Source organism: Dendronephthya gigantea, unplaced genomic scaffold, assembly GCF_004324835.1.
Source record: "Dendronephthya gigantea isolate DGI-Jeju-01 unplaced genomic scaffold, DenGig_1.0 000021F, whole genome shotgun sequence".
NCBI lineage: Eukaryota > Metazoa > Cnidaria > Anthozoa > Malacalcyonacea > Nephtheidae > Dendronephthya > Dendronephthya gigantea.
The window spans coordinates 2,472,188-2,486,255 of NW_021163031.1; the positions used below are offsets into that span (position 1 = coordinate 2,472,188).

The following is a 14,068-nucleotide window of genomic DNA, read 5'->3' on the forward strand; positions in this document are numbered from 1 at the left end:
GAGGAGGCCTTTCCAGATCAGTATTTACTACAAGCTACTATTGATTAGAAGGAATTTTGACAACGAATGATTTCTTAACCAAATTTCCTGTTGGGCTGCTTTAATGAGTCCGTGTGTCATCGATTTCCAATCAGATAGTGCCAGAAATAAAATAAAATGAATTTCCATTATCTTTAACTGCAATTTTAATCGGAAAAAGCCGCCGATATATCTTCACTTTTCTCTCACAGTCTACCCTGATTTATTGATCTTTGTTAAAATCTATTTTAGTTTTAACAAAGGCACTAACGATACTTTGCATGCATTCACTTCCTTTACATGTTTCCTTTTGCCCTTTAATTTTTTGTAATAACCCTTTCCTTCTCCACCTGAGCAACCTTTCACTAGTAAAGCACTATACTGAGTAGCACTTAGCAACGTTTTTGATGGTCTGTAAGAACTATCTCACTTTGGTGGATACTAACTCAGTTCCAAAGACTGAAAACGACGCTTTGAAAGTTCATCCTCAAACGTAATGCCGGCACAACTGCTATCCCGCTGTTTACCACAATGGAGTTTTCCTTTGACAGTTTTGACTTCCTTTAAAGAAAGACCGATTTCAGTCTGGATTTATACCTGGATCATGCTTGCGTGGATCCTCCTAATTCTATAGGTTTGAAGAGAGACCGGAGACGGTTGAAAACATGAACTATTCTTCGCCAGCACTCTTAAGGCCGCTTTTCACTTAAGGGTTTCTTATCCGAGCATGTTGAATATTTCTGAATTTTATATTAATACTTAAAACTTCAACAAGTATACGTCAAAGATGCATGATTTTATTCTATTATTCAATAGTGAAAATTCATTACGATCTCAACTGTGCACACGCAGCACGTTTGAGAGCAAAACAGTGAAAAACGCTCAAGTGCATGGACAGCAGCTTTTAATGTATGACATGGAGTAAAGCGTCCAATTTGATGGATCATTCGGTGCTAAAATCAACGTTTCTTAATTGGATTATTGGTTTTATACGTACGAGATTTTAAGGAGTAATGCTTATGTTACGCAACATGCGTCGCTTGCATCAGTTACTGATTACTGAATCAGTTTGCATTTTTTCATTTAAAAAGTTTATTATAACATAATTGTATATATGTGTACGGCCTAGTTGAATGCGTCTCATTGATATCGAAAGCGTCTCTTTGTTCAGCACTAGGTATATATATATATATATATATATATATATATATATATATATATATATATATATATATATATTGAACTTGTATTGTAGTCTAAAGACTGACGTCTATAAAGTGAACTCCTAGCTCGCTTCCAACTAATCAATAATAGTTTCTAACTGCATTCTTGTTTCTTACAGGTATAGTCGGTTTACTCAAGTATTCAAAGATCTCGCTCTCTCCCTTGAAGGGCCTTAGATACACCGTTGGGTACAGCAGCTCGAGTTGGTTTTCATTAACATTGTGAAAATTGACTCTAGTCTGGGGGAGACCCACAAGGTTTAAAGCTTGACTCATGCATGGCTGTTCCTATTCCGCAAAACGACGTTAAAATGAGATCACAATCAACTGACAAACGATAGATTACTCAAGACCTGAAAGAGCCTGATAACCTGCAGGGCTTTTGAAATATGCTGATAATATACTAAGCTCTAATCTAGAGTATATATGTCAATCTAACTGAAAACTCTAAATGTCAAGTAATTGGATCTGAAATAGACTGAGCATGTTGTTAAATAACCTTAAAAAAACGAAAGCTGTAAAGCGTCTCAGTTTACTTTTGCCTAAAACAACTCGAAGTTAAGTTAAGAGGTCAGGTCTTAACATTCAGTAAAAGCTGAAACATTTTTTATTTATACCTTTGTTGGTTTCCCAATTTCCATTATAGGATTTTTGTACCTAAATGTCTCTCTATCAGTCTGACATGAGGGAAAATATTGCATATCAAGTTACCTTATAGATATATATGAACTGATATGAAGAATTTCTGGTCGATGAGAGAGATTCAGCTTGAACTTTGATTCTATCGTTGAAGATGGAAATCATACTTACTAGACGGGCATTATCTTTAACATACAACTCTTCCTCCAAATATAAAGTAACTGACAAACAATTTTAATAGTGGTATAGTTTGAAAGATGCAATGGCAATGGCTGTCATATGGTTTTTGTAACAGTTTTTTATCGTAATTAATGAGTCTGGCCGGGACTATTCATGCAGTATAGCTACGTCAATATGTTTGTCAATAAACAGTGCGCTAACCACTGGAGTATGACCACGAGCCATAAAAACATGGGCAGATGGTGGTAAATTCTTGAAGTGTTGACACTTCTAACAAATTCAAAAATAAAAAAGGCTAAATCGCTCTTCATTTTCATCCATTAACACCGAATAAGTGACCTTAGTTACTGAATTAATAAAGAATTCGTTTTTTTCTCACAAATTTCAAAATGGTTAAAATATTAATATTAGCAGAACCGAGTGCTCCTAAAGTACCGATATTTTGGCATGACATTCTTCAACCTTACCAGTCATGATCGCCCCCCAACAATAATTTTTAGGTAAAAATTCAGATTTATTTTGGAACTTCCTAGAATTTGTCCTTCCTGGAAGGCTGAAACAAATTCCTGGCGGCGCCACTGACCTTATCGGATTAGCAATTGACGTTTCTCTGTAAGGGGCCGTTCACAAAATACTCTTTTTTGCTCCTAAATGCTTTTTTTCCATTCGTTTTTGAGATGTTATTAAGTGCAACTGGATTGTTGGACGAAAACTAGCGTAATGTGGGTTTTGGCCGTTTTGTGTTTTTTTTGCGAGAGCTTTTCATACACATGCAGGATTGCCACATGTTGATCAACTCTATGACACCCCCTCACTCCCCCGATAAGGATGTGAGACTGTTCAAACGCCCCCATAGCTAGTAAGCCAATAATCACTCGTTTTCCAGTAAATTGTAATCACAAGCTCAATTTTTTTTTCTGGAAAAATTAAATCACAAAGGAAAGTTTACGTATCCGGCGCAAAGCAGGGCCTGAAAAGCAGTACGAAGAACAATCGTTTCTTTTACAGTATAATAAATATACCAATAGATTTCGTTCAATTCTGCTAGTATTTTAAATCACCTTTAATTTTAGGTTAATCATACGTGTCCGTAATGTAATGCCTTAAAATAGCTTAGACATTCTATGCGGAATAAATTATCAATGAGGGAGGGCGTTATTGTTTATTCTACATCATATATATTGTGAAATTCGTGAAGGTTGTGATCGATTTTCGTAAATTTAGTGTTGGAAGTGTTTTTGCCTGTGACACAGCTATCGTCGTACGGATACGTAACAAAAAGAGTTTATTTTATTTCACTAAAACGTAAATAAAAATAATCGAACGGGTAATATATTCATGGACAGGCCGGACACAATAGTACATAAGCTTCGTATATGCCATATATATTGCACATCCTAAAATAGGCATGATTAAAATAAATAATTAATTTATAACATGGAAAAAATTAAACATGCAATATTAAGAAAGTTGAACCGACATGTTCATTGTGATAATTTTTTTTGTTTTAAAAAAAAATTAAGTGTGATAAAATAGAATATGACCCAAGATCTGCTTAGCATATTCTTATTTCTTCTAGAGCTGTGAACAGGAATTAATTAAAAGAAAAACATGCATATATTATTTTTTTATTGTCTTACAGCAGAAGGAAGATTAATTTATAATTGGATTTTGCTTTTTGCCCGCAATTTTAACGAGATTAACAAGCGATTTTAGTTCCGTCTTTATTCGATGCATAGCAAAAATGAAATAACGTCCGCTGAAACGCAATATCAATATATGGCAATAGATAGTCTATATTAATAATAAAGATATTCTCGAATATATAATGTCAAATCAGACCTAAATAAGTTGATAATTTATGGAATTACTAAATGTGCATAAATTAAATCGCCTTTTCAGGCTGGTTCAACCTCGCAACTAGAGTTTTTGTTTGGTTTGTTTGCTGCAAGTGGTGATAGTGAGAAGTTGTCTTGACTCATCGGCAACATGCATTTTTGTTTTTTGCAGTTCCAAATTGGCTTCAAAAGCTACAAAAAAGCTTCTATTTCACACGCAGCATTAAGTGAATACTAGTCAAAAACAGACAGTCTCAAGACTCAAGTCAGTCAAAATATCCGTATAGGTTTGGTCAGTCGGTGGTCGCAGGCTGAATGGGGGAAAACGTTGGTGGTAAGCTAACTCAACCGCAATTCATAATTGGTTTCATAGTAATAAACTTTTACGGGTGTATACGTACGTGGAATAAAAGGAGCTACGCTACGTGAGAAAAAACGATAAAAGCAGGTCGATGCAGATTTAAGTCCCGAAAGTTTGGATTAAAAAAAATTCCTAAAAAAAGAGGGCGGGGGAAACGAACGTGACACTCACGGTGACAGTTCCTCACAAGAACAGCGTCTGATTCTGCGACTACCAGTCTTTTTTAATACATCGCATGCTATAGAACAATTTTATGGAAATTTAAATTTCAAACACGATGGCGCCAATAGTGAACATTCAACCATCTACCTTAAAATTATTTTTGCTTCTATTCTACCATCCACATCCACATTTAGGACAGGCGTGAACCAGGTAATACAACAACATGCTGGTCTATTTATATACAATATACATATAACGTCATATCACAGTCTGTACAAGACACGAATGGCAAGTTTAATGTCTTCCTCGGGATTTTTAGATAATCATCACAAAACCAACGTATTTACTAGAAAGTACTACGCTTGCTAGCTCTTCCCAAGGCTCTTCATTGAAATATCGAAAGTAACAGAGATTACAGACATAAGTCCCGTTTAAGGGAACTAACCTGAGTTCTACCCGGGTTAATCAAACCCGGGTAAGCTGCGTTTGTTTGCGAATTCTAAACAAACACGAGCCCAGATTTTCTTATAAAAATCGTCACCTTCAAACATTTGTATTTTAACATGCACGTGCGAATATTGCGTTTGCTATAGAGCGGCAAACATCAAACAACAAACTTTTGAAAACAACACAATAATACAAGGAAAATTATGATAATTTTATCAATTATTGTAATCCCGTCACAAGCATCATTTGTATATTGCGCATGATGTGTTCCCCAAATTTCCTAGTTTTTAGACTAGCAAAATATATTTGGTGCCAGTCGAAATTAATTTGTTGATCACACACGTCAAATAAATTGCCACAAAGTGATTAGTAATTCGCGAATATTATTTTTTGGTACAAGGATGAAAAACGTATGTGGAATTGATTGAAACTTTGCGTATACAATAGAATAATACATCGTGAGCTTGTGACGATATTTTCTGATACTACATACGTTAATGTCATGTTTTTGGCTTCTCGGTTTCCCTTGTATAGTATTACGCAGGAAGACGGTCTGAAACCGTGACTTGCAAGTTTGGAATTTTAATAGCATTGTTACTTGACGTTATGGATTAAAGAAAGGTGCGGCATAGAGGTCAAACAATGTAGTTGATACAAGTCTTACTCGTCGTCTTTGAAAGTGAACTATTCGAGCAAAATAGTCAAATTCATTAGGAAGTCGTTGTCAGCTGACTAACAAAGCTTCCTGACACTCATAATAGCCAAGTGTGCTTGCATTTTCGAGATGAAAGTCAACATATTTCTGACATTTCAATGACCTTTTATTGTTGTTGTTCCCTTATATGGTCAACGAACGCTATACATTTGCATTAAATTTCTTCCACTTAACTGAAAACTTTCTTGACAAAAAGAAATTTTGTTAAGATATTATTTTATTATATATATAACAGGTAGAACGATTTATGTGAAAATTGGTATGAAATTATAGATCCAAAGTAATTTAATTTAAAATTTATTAACAGCTATAACCGAAAAATTGTCGTGATTCTTGAAGTTTAAATGGCAACTTTGCTGACTGATAATAAAACCATATGTAATTTTTACACCTCAGTAATTTTTTTAGGGATTATTTAATAATATTCACCTTGAACATTTGAGTAGGAAAAAGAAAGTAAATGCTATTTCAGAAACCGAAATTTGTATCGTGGGACACGTTGGGCCACTATTGACTGTTTTGTATCGCTCAGTGCGTTGACATATACGATGTTTTGAACGGAAATTTCAAATCAAGGTGGAAGCACTTTGTGAATTTTTAACGATTCTTTCTCGCTTCAAAGGCATTGTAGATATATAAAAGGCAAATAAGGGGGCGCCTTACAAAATACCTGTCAATAGAAAGTTTTTAATCGCTTGGCGTCTGCTTGGGACCGATCAAGAAGACTATTTGTATTACTATTCTGTTTATTATTAACATAAAGTGACCGTTTTTGTGCGTCCGTACGAATAGAAGAAAACATCTCTGGTTTTCACTGTCTGGCATTGTCTGCTGTGAATTTCCGTCGCAAGCAAAGTTTTCCCTGAGACGTGCGTAAATATACAAAGTCTGTGTTTGCGACTCGAAAGGATTTCATTTCTGCGGTTGGGGGTGAATTTCGAAATCGGCTACGAAACTGCGAGACTTTATTGTACTTTCAGGGTATTTTGATCAAATTATTGAAGTGGCTAGTTTCGACGAGAGATTGGTTTAAACTTTGAGTCTACGACGCGTTTGAAGTTCAGTAATTGACCACGACAAGATTTGAGTTCGATTAAACAGTATTATTATTAAATGTTGCCGCCATTTGGTAGGCTTACATAGTTGGGTTAATTGTTCGAAAAGAAATGAAGAATAATTCGAACGCGTTTTGTGGATAGTTGATATTTGTGGTTATTGAAGACACAGCGTGCATTGTAGTGCGAACAGAAGGAATAGGATTTATACCTTGCTATGGACGTTGCCGAATCGCCAGGTAAATCGCGACGACCGACCGGGTCTACGTTATTACGAATGATTAAAAAGCAAGCACAGAAAAGCCCCCACACGCCAAACCTGAGCCGGCATGCGAGTTTAAACGAACACGGTAACAGCAACAAACGTCGCTCGGCTATCGTTCGGGCTGACTCCTTCAAGAAAGCCCTTCATGTCCCTGTCGCTGAAGATAATAACACTGGGACTTTGAAAGCCCCCAAGACACAAAATCGTGATGTCGAGGAATTCGAAAGATATCACAAGGATGTGAAAAGCGCTGTTAAATATTTCCGAATCGTAGTCGAAAAGAAAATCGTGACGAAAGTTCCCGACAATATAACAATTTTGCTCGAGTCTGTTATACATATTGATGGCATGCTGGATTCGTGCCTCAAATTACAGGCATCTGCGGGACTCGTGGAAATGCGAAAAACGATGCAAGGTTGTATATCGAAGCTAGTTAAATGGGGCGATGATGTTTTGATAAAATCCGCGACCTCGTTGGATATTGAGAAAGGACTAAACCACTTGAACGCTCTGGAAAGGTCCATACAGGAATTACATGATTCGGCTATCCCACGTCTTCAGAAAGCGTCTTTGAATCGTCAAATCCGTGACTCTGTGTTGCTTCAACAACCCGAAGACGTGTTATCTACGAAAGGCGAGGTTGTCAAAACAAAATTATCAAAGTCACACTCGGATGGCAGCCTGAAAAGTGTCCTCGAAAATGGGAAAAATGGCGCTCTAAGTGCGGAAGAGAATCGTCGTGACTCCGGTATAAGCGAACGAAGTGCATATAGTGATAACTCCACCACGAGCGAGTCACCCCCCGTATCGACCCATTTCACAGATTCAGGGACATGTCTGTCGGAGGCACCTAGTATTACGAGTGTTGAGGACAGTCCACTAGCTGTACAAGCATGGTCTCCTGGTAGATCTCTCCTAGATGATGTACCCCCCAGTCCTATTAGCCCATATTCTCCCCTAAGTATTTCCCCTCGTGAAATGACCTTCTCATCGAGCAGTACCTCGTCCAGCTGTAGTCGCACCGTCAGCAAAACTACAACTTACCAACAGTCAACGCATTTGCAAACAACAGAATGGAGCAAAAAAACTGAAAAAGTCATGCATTATGTGCAAGAAAGCCAACAAGTGAACCATAGTTATCACCATAGCTCTGAGTCTCGTACGGAATCTCTCTCTAGTTTTGGCTCAAGCTTAAATGACCGTGGAAGCATGGACTTGTCTGATTCACAATCAATAGAGGAACTTGATGAGGTTCCAGAGCTGATCGGATCAAGATCAACAACAGCTCGGTTTGTAAGTTCAACAGAGAGTACAACCAGTTCAAAGAAAAAAGCACTCCAAGTGTATATCCAGGTGCTTGGAGATTATAAGAAACCTTCTGAAGAATACCTTGAACGGACAATGTCTGTGAACTCGGTTTACGATAATTACCAAGAAATGCGAAACTATACAGTGGAGAAAATGGCAAGTGCTCTAGGAGAGACAAGTGGTACAACATTCATCACCACCAAAATGCCATTATCACAGAAACATGACAAAAAACAACCCCTGTCACCCATGAATGATTCCCGAAAGACCAAGTCTTTAGATTACCGAAGTTTACCAAAAATGAAGATAAAGTCACCTATGATGCCAGAAAACGAGAAACTAGCACCTCCAGAGTTGGCAATGTCCCGTACAACAAGTGAGTCCAGTTTGAGTAGTGGTGATGAGGAATTGACCCCTCCCTTGGACTCAATAGACGTAAGTAAATTTCTGGTATTCCGTGAGGAAGCAAGTGGAAAGATACTTTATGGGGGTGTTGCAGATGCATTAATTGTGCATGCAACAAATGCAAGTAAGAAGGACTTTGTATTCTCCGAAGCATTTATTACAACATATCGTGCATACCTAACTCCAGATCAGCTGATTAGCAGACTGATATATAGAGGACATCGAATGACGGAGAAACAGCATAAACGTGCAAGTCATAATGCATTTCTGCTGTTGTTGAGAGTCATTGATGACTTAGTTGCACCAATTCCAAAGAATATTTTGGATATGCTCATTAAAGAGACACACCATTTGTTTGCAAATGGTGAACTGACATACGGCAAGTGGGTTCGAGATCGTATCATCCCAAAGAGCGAGATGCATTATCACATGGATAGCATCACATTTACAACTGCAGAATCGACCGACAAACATTGCTCAATATTTTCATTTCACAGCGAAGATATTGCTAAGCAATTAACAATCCAGGATGCACAATATTATAGCAGGATTGAAATCCCAGAGATTTTGTCATGGGGAAAAGCACAGAATGAAGATTTGGCTCCAAACCTGGCTGCATTTACAGAGCATTTTAATCAAGTATCCTACTGGTGTCGTACATACATCTTATCCTTTGAGAAAGTTCATGATCGCGAGAAAGTCTATGCTAAGTTCCTTAAGATCATGAAGTTCCTGAGAAGGTTTAACAACTTCAATTCTCTTTTGGCTATCTACTCAGCACTTGATTGTTCAGCCATTCGACGGCTGGAATTCCCAAAGGTTAGCACCGACAGCTTGGCTCAGTTCTCATCGCTCATCGAAAGCGAAGGCTCATTCAGGATTTACAGAGCAGCACTTGCTCAGGTGAAACCACCGTGCATACCGTATCTGGGCTTGATCTTGCAAGATGTGACCTTCACATACATGGGAAATAAGGATGAGCTTCCTGATGGTAAAGTGAACTTTTACAAGTGTTGGCAACTCTTTCAGATGCTGGAAGAATTCAAAAAGTTCCGAATCAGCAAGTATGAGTTTGAAAGGGACCCAAAAATAATGGCATTCTTTGGAGGCTTCCAGAATTACTTATCTGAGGATGAACTTTATAATCGCTCACTGGAATTGAAACCAAGAGCATAAAGTGATTGGCGTCCTAGCACCAGGATGGTATTTGAGGTACCAAATTTCTAATACATGCAGTTTTACAACTGTTTACAACTTTGAACTAGGATGAGGCAATTTTAAACAGAGAGATATGGTCAATTTCGAGTCTGTTAATGCTCGCAAGTCATGCAAGATAAACAAATTTCCAAAACAGAAACATAAAGGTTGCTTCATCCTTTTTTAACCACATTTTGACAAAGATTTTAAAGAATTGATGCAATTTACATACTGTTTTGTACTATTTAATTTGCAAATTTTTAAAAGTTTTAAGGCTTGAATTAATGTACATAGAAACAGAAGTTTGCACTTATTAAGGTTGAAATAGAAATATGCCTTATTTATGAATATAGATTTACATGGTATTTTTACAGCAAACCAATAAGCTATTGACAGAGACATTATGCAGAACAATTTGAATTTTTTTAATGTAAGCTTGTTGATGAAATTATATGCTTTATGATGTACAAATTTCTTATTTTTATACTAGACATAAAACAGTAAATTAAATTAAAATAGGGACAGAGTTAAAAGTGCAACACAAATTGTACCATCTGTTGGATTTGATACATCAGTATTGAAATAAATATGATTTGCATTTTGTGTAAAATTCACAAGGTGCATCTGGATTCATGGAGTTTTACCATGTTGGCTCATCTTGTACAGGCACTTGAATATCAAACAAAAAGTGCCTGTACAAAAATTTTAGCAATGTAAGCAAGATTTGCCTAAAAATGCGGTGCCATGCATTGGGTGGTATATTTTTTCATAATCATTAATTGATGTCATTGAAAAACGAATCAGTATCACAAAATGAGGTGTCAACACCTGACATTCAAGAGCTTTTTACACTTGGAGTTTCAAAGACTCCATTTGCTTGCTGAAAACCATGGTTTGAAAAATTGTTTGAGTCTGTCAACTAACAGTTGGAGTTTTCCAAACCTTGCAGACTGATACAGTAATAATCTAAGGGGCTTGTTTCCTGTTATTTTCCTGAGTATCAAAAGTTCAGAATGTTACCAATGTAAAAGGTACTTAAAGAGTGTACTTTTAAACCCCATTCATCCAAATGATTTTCGTGTGGAATGACCATTGCAAACCAAATGTTGATAGGGTATATTTTTGTAGAGCGGATGACACTAATTTTACAATTGCCAATACCCACTATAATATGTCAACTAAACAGTGTTTAATACTGTTTATCCAAAATTTTTGGCACTTACATATAATCGCATTCCGAAATTTTGCCTGTGACCTCCTTAACTAGAGGTCAAAACCAAACCTATATGATAGAATGCTTTACATTTTTGCAAACAACTTCATATCCAACATCAAGCCATTCCCCACACGTTCAGGAAATTGCTTAAATACTTGCTCATATAAACAACTTTATCCTACTGTGCATTTCTGTATACTGTTTCATTTTTCAGTCTACTCATTAAACTTGACCAAACTGATTTGAAACTGAAGTAGAAATGTAGAATACCCATTCGAAGTTATGACTCCAATATTTATACATAATCCACAAATGCAGAATGGTGCAATTTTTCAAAGAATATTGTAATATATCTTGTATGTATTTCAGCATAATATAAACATGTTATATATTAAATCTATAGTTCATGTTGAGCAATGCCATTGCCATTGTGTTCTATGAATTGTAATAAAAATCTTAATTTTAATTTTTATTCTGAACATTCGGTAAGCACATTGTTTACTATCATAGTTGCATAGTTCAGTTTTCAGAATATAATGTGAAGTCACTGAAGTGCGTCTTTATATTTTGATATTGCATTTCTCTGGTTGCATTTTGTTGCGACATCCGTTTATAAACACGCGATTGACGGAACAATTGACTAGTCGCTACTCGCTACAGACTAACAGTGCTAAATGCAGGTCTTTTTGCATATTGCAAGCATTTATAACAGATTTAACGCGACGCAAATTTTCAGTTTTTAGAACCAACTATATTTCTCCCTGAAAGGAAATTTTGGTAGGCGATCCACAACAAAAATGTACAATCGTAAAAATATTTAAAAATTGGATCAAATTTATTTGCAAAATTAAATGTAAAACATTTTACGTTTGATCTGTACGGTTACTACGGTATATGGATGCTAATATAATAGCCAGAGGCCTAGTTCTCGGAACACACTCCTCTCATTTATGCTCTCTCCTTGGGCTTGGGTTAATTACTTTCTCATTTCTGCCTTAGCATTATTTGGCAATCATTGCCTTTGGTCTCGGTTGCTTTTGGCTAACAAAAAATAGTCCCCGCATTACAAAGTAAGAGCTAGTTCAGCTATAATAGGAATGTGTACAAGAATTGCAGCATAAATGTAATATAAATAGCATAAATGATACGTTATAAGCATATATTAAAACAAGGTTATAGCGAAATATAGATAAACATGTAATTTAAATGAAAACACTGTCTGAAAAAAAGGAAAGTTTTGTATTTTTGTTAGTCAATGATTATGTTTTTTGGTATTCTATTAAGCCGTGTTTTTTCAACGATACAACTCGCCCAACAAGAGAACTAGAGAAGTATAGAACAAACTGGAATTTGAAGGTATCCCTGTTTTTATTTGGTAACTAGAGCAATACAGAACCAAAATAAAAGCTTTTCCGGAACGCCTGCCTACGTCGGCTAAAAACTAACGAGACTTTGTAGTTTCATTCCTTTGGGTGTGATAACAACTCTGGAAGTTTCTCGTTTATGAAGAAAGTTCTGTGCCCTAGAGAAATAATTTGTTTTGCGTGGGATCGGTGCGTTGCTCAATATGACTTGAGGCAATGTTGGCTTAACCTTATTTGTTTCATACAAAGATTAAACCCAACTGAACGTGTCTGTAGTTAAAGTCTGAAATATTTAAATCCTTATCCTGTTTAACGTCTAAGCTACAAATAATAATTTTCTTCGCTCTACTCGGCTGTAAAAAATGAAGATACTCCAATTGTTAGAAATAAGGTAATCCCAAGGTACGAGTTTTTAGAAATCTTGCCTTGGCTTGGGAAGTCGACGTTGACCTTTACTTGTTCATGCATGTATGAATACTGTGGTATAGCCATAGGATCTCTCAGTCATTATGTACAAAATTTATTTTGGTAATAAATAAATCTTATTTTATATGTCTGCGTCTTATTTTATATATCTGCATGCGTAGATATAACTGTCCTTCAAAGAAAGAGCAACCTGCTTTGCAAGACTCAAGAGTTTACTACCTTTCAAGTGATTATCATGCAGTGCCATTTGTATATGAAACTACAAGTCAATATTTAATGTAAATATATAGACAGTTTGATAATTTCTAAACTGTTATCCAAATGAGGTAATCGTAGGACTGTAGCATCCAAAGAAATATCCTATAGCCATATATCCTTATAATTGCAAACATTTGTTCTCGGAATATTGCAAAAATTCGGCACCCCATGGTGTGAAAGAAACATTCTCCAACCGCTTGCTTCAGATTGTTTCAAAGCCTGCCAGTTATGCTATTTATAAAATAAGGGTGATCATGAAAATTCCGCATGGGTTCAATTTCACTGATATTTCCGTCAGATTTTTTTGCTGTGTTAGACCTTAGACAGACGAGTAACTAACTACAGGGTGGAACACCCTCGATGCAAAGCTGACGCTGTCAAAATTGTCGGACAAATATAACTGATAAAAATTAACGTCATTTGATGTTATCCAATTCATGAAAAGGCCTTACGAAGTAGATACGCCATATCCGTTGGTGCACTGTTGTAAAGGCTGCAAGATTTCTTTCTACACTCGGCGCCAACCAAGGTCACGCGTAGTAGCTCTTAACTTAACCTAGTTACTCCCATGTAGCCTGCGTGCTCTCCATACGTTTGCACGCAGGGCGGCTACTCCCATGCGGCCCACATTTAAAAATTCACCACATGTAGTGAATTCGGTCACAGTCAATATTAGAAATTCACGCTTAGTAGGAAGCGATGTGCACCAGTCAGTTAAAAACGCCAAACCAACGCCTTTTATCAGGCAAAACAAACTCCCCTCCAAGCAACATCGAAACCGAAGTTACGCCCCTGTCGGCCTAACTTCCTTCTGGGCGTTGCGGCAGAGATAAATATCGGCAAAGCAACAAAAGATATACATGTGCTCACTATTTCTTGCAGACAGCCTAGGTTCTACTTCGACATCGCTCTATATCCGCCGAAATTCTGCTTCAAGTTGCCACAGACGTACCCTTGTATAAATTATCGTGCCTTGTATATCATAGTCGTG

General features: G+C 36.7%; 1 protein-coding gene across 1 annotated transcript; it reads left to right on the forward strand.

Annotated features, from left to right (window-relative positions):
* The first annotated feature begins 6,187 nt into the window (after nt 1-6,187).
* LOC114521758 (rap guanine nucleotide exchange factor 1-like) lies at nt 6,188-11,396 on the forward strand. The gene has a single exon (XM_028542295.1). The coding sequence runs from the start codon at nt 6,856-6,858 to the stop codon at nt 9,790-9,792; it is 2,937 nt and encodes a 978-aa protein (XP_028398096.1). The 5' UTR covers nt 6,188-6,855; the 3' UTR covers nt 9,793-11,396.
* Nucleotides 11,397-14,068: the final 2,672 nt, after the last annotated feature.

Bases quoted from the DNA above. Each gene is read 5' to 3' on its own strand.
- LOC114521758 (XM_028542295.1), top strand. From the start codon at position 6,856: ATGGACGTTGCCGAATCGCCAGGTAAATCGCGACGACCGACCGGGTCT.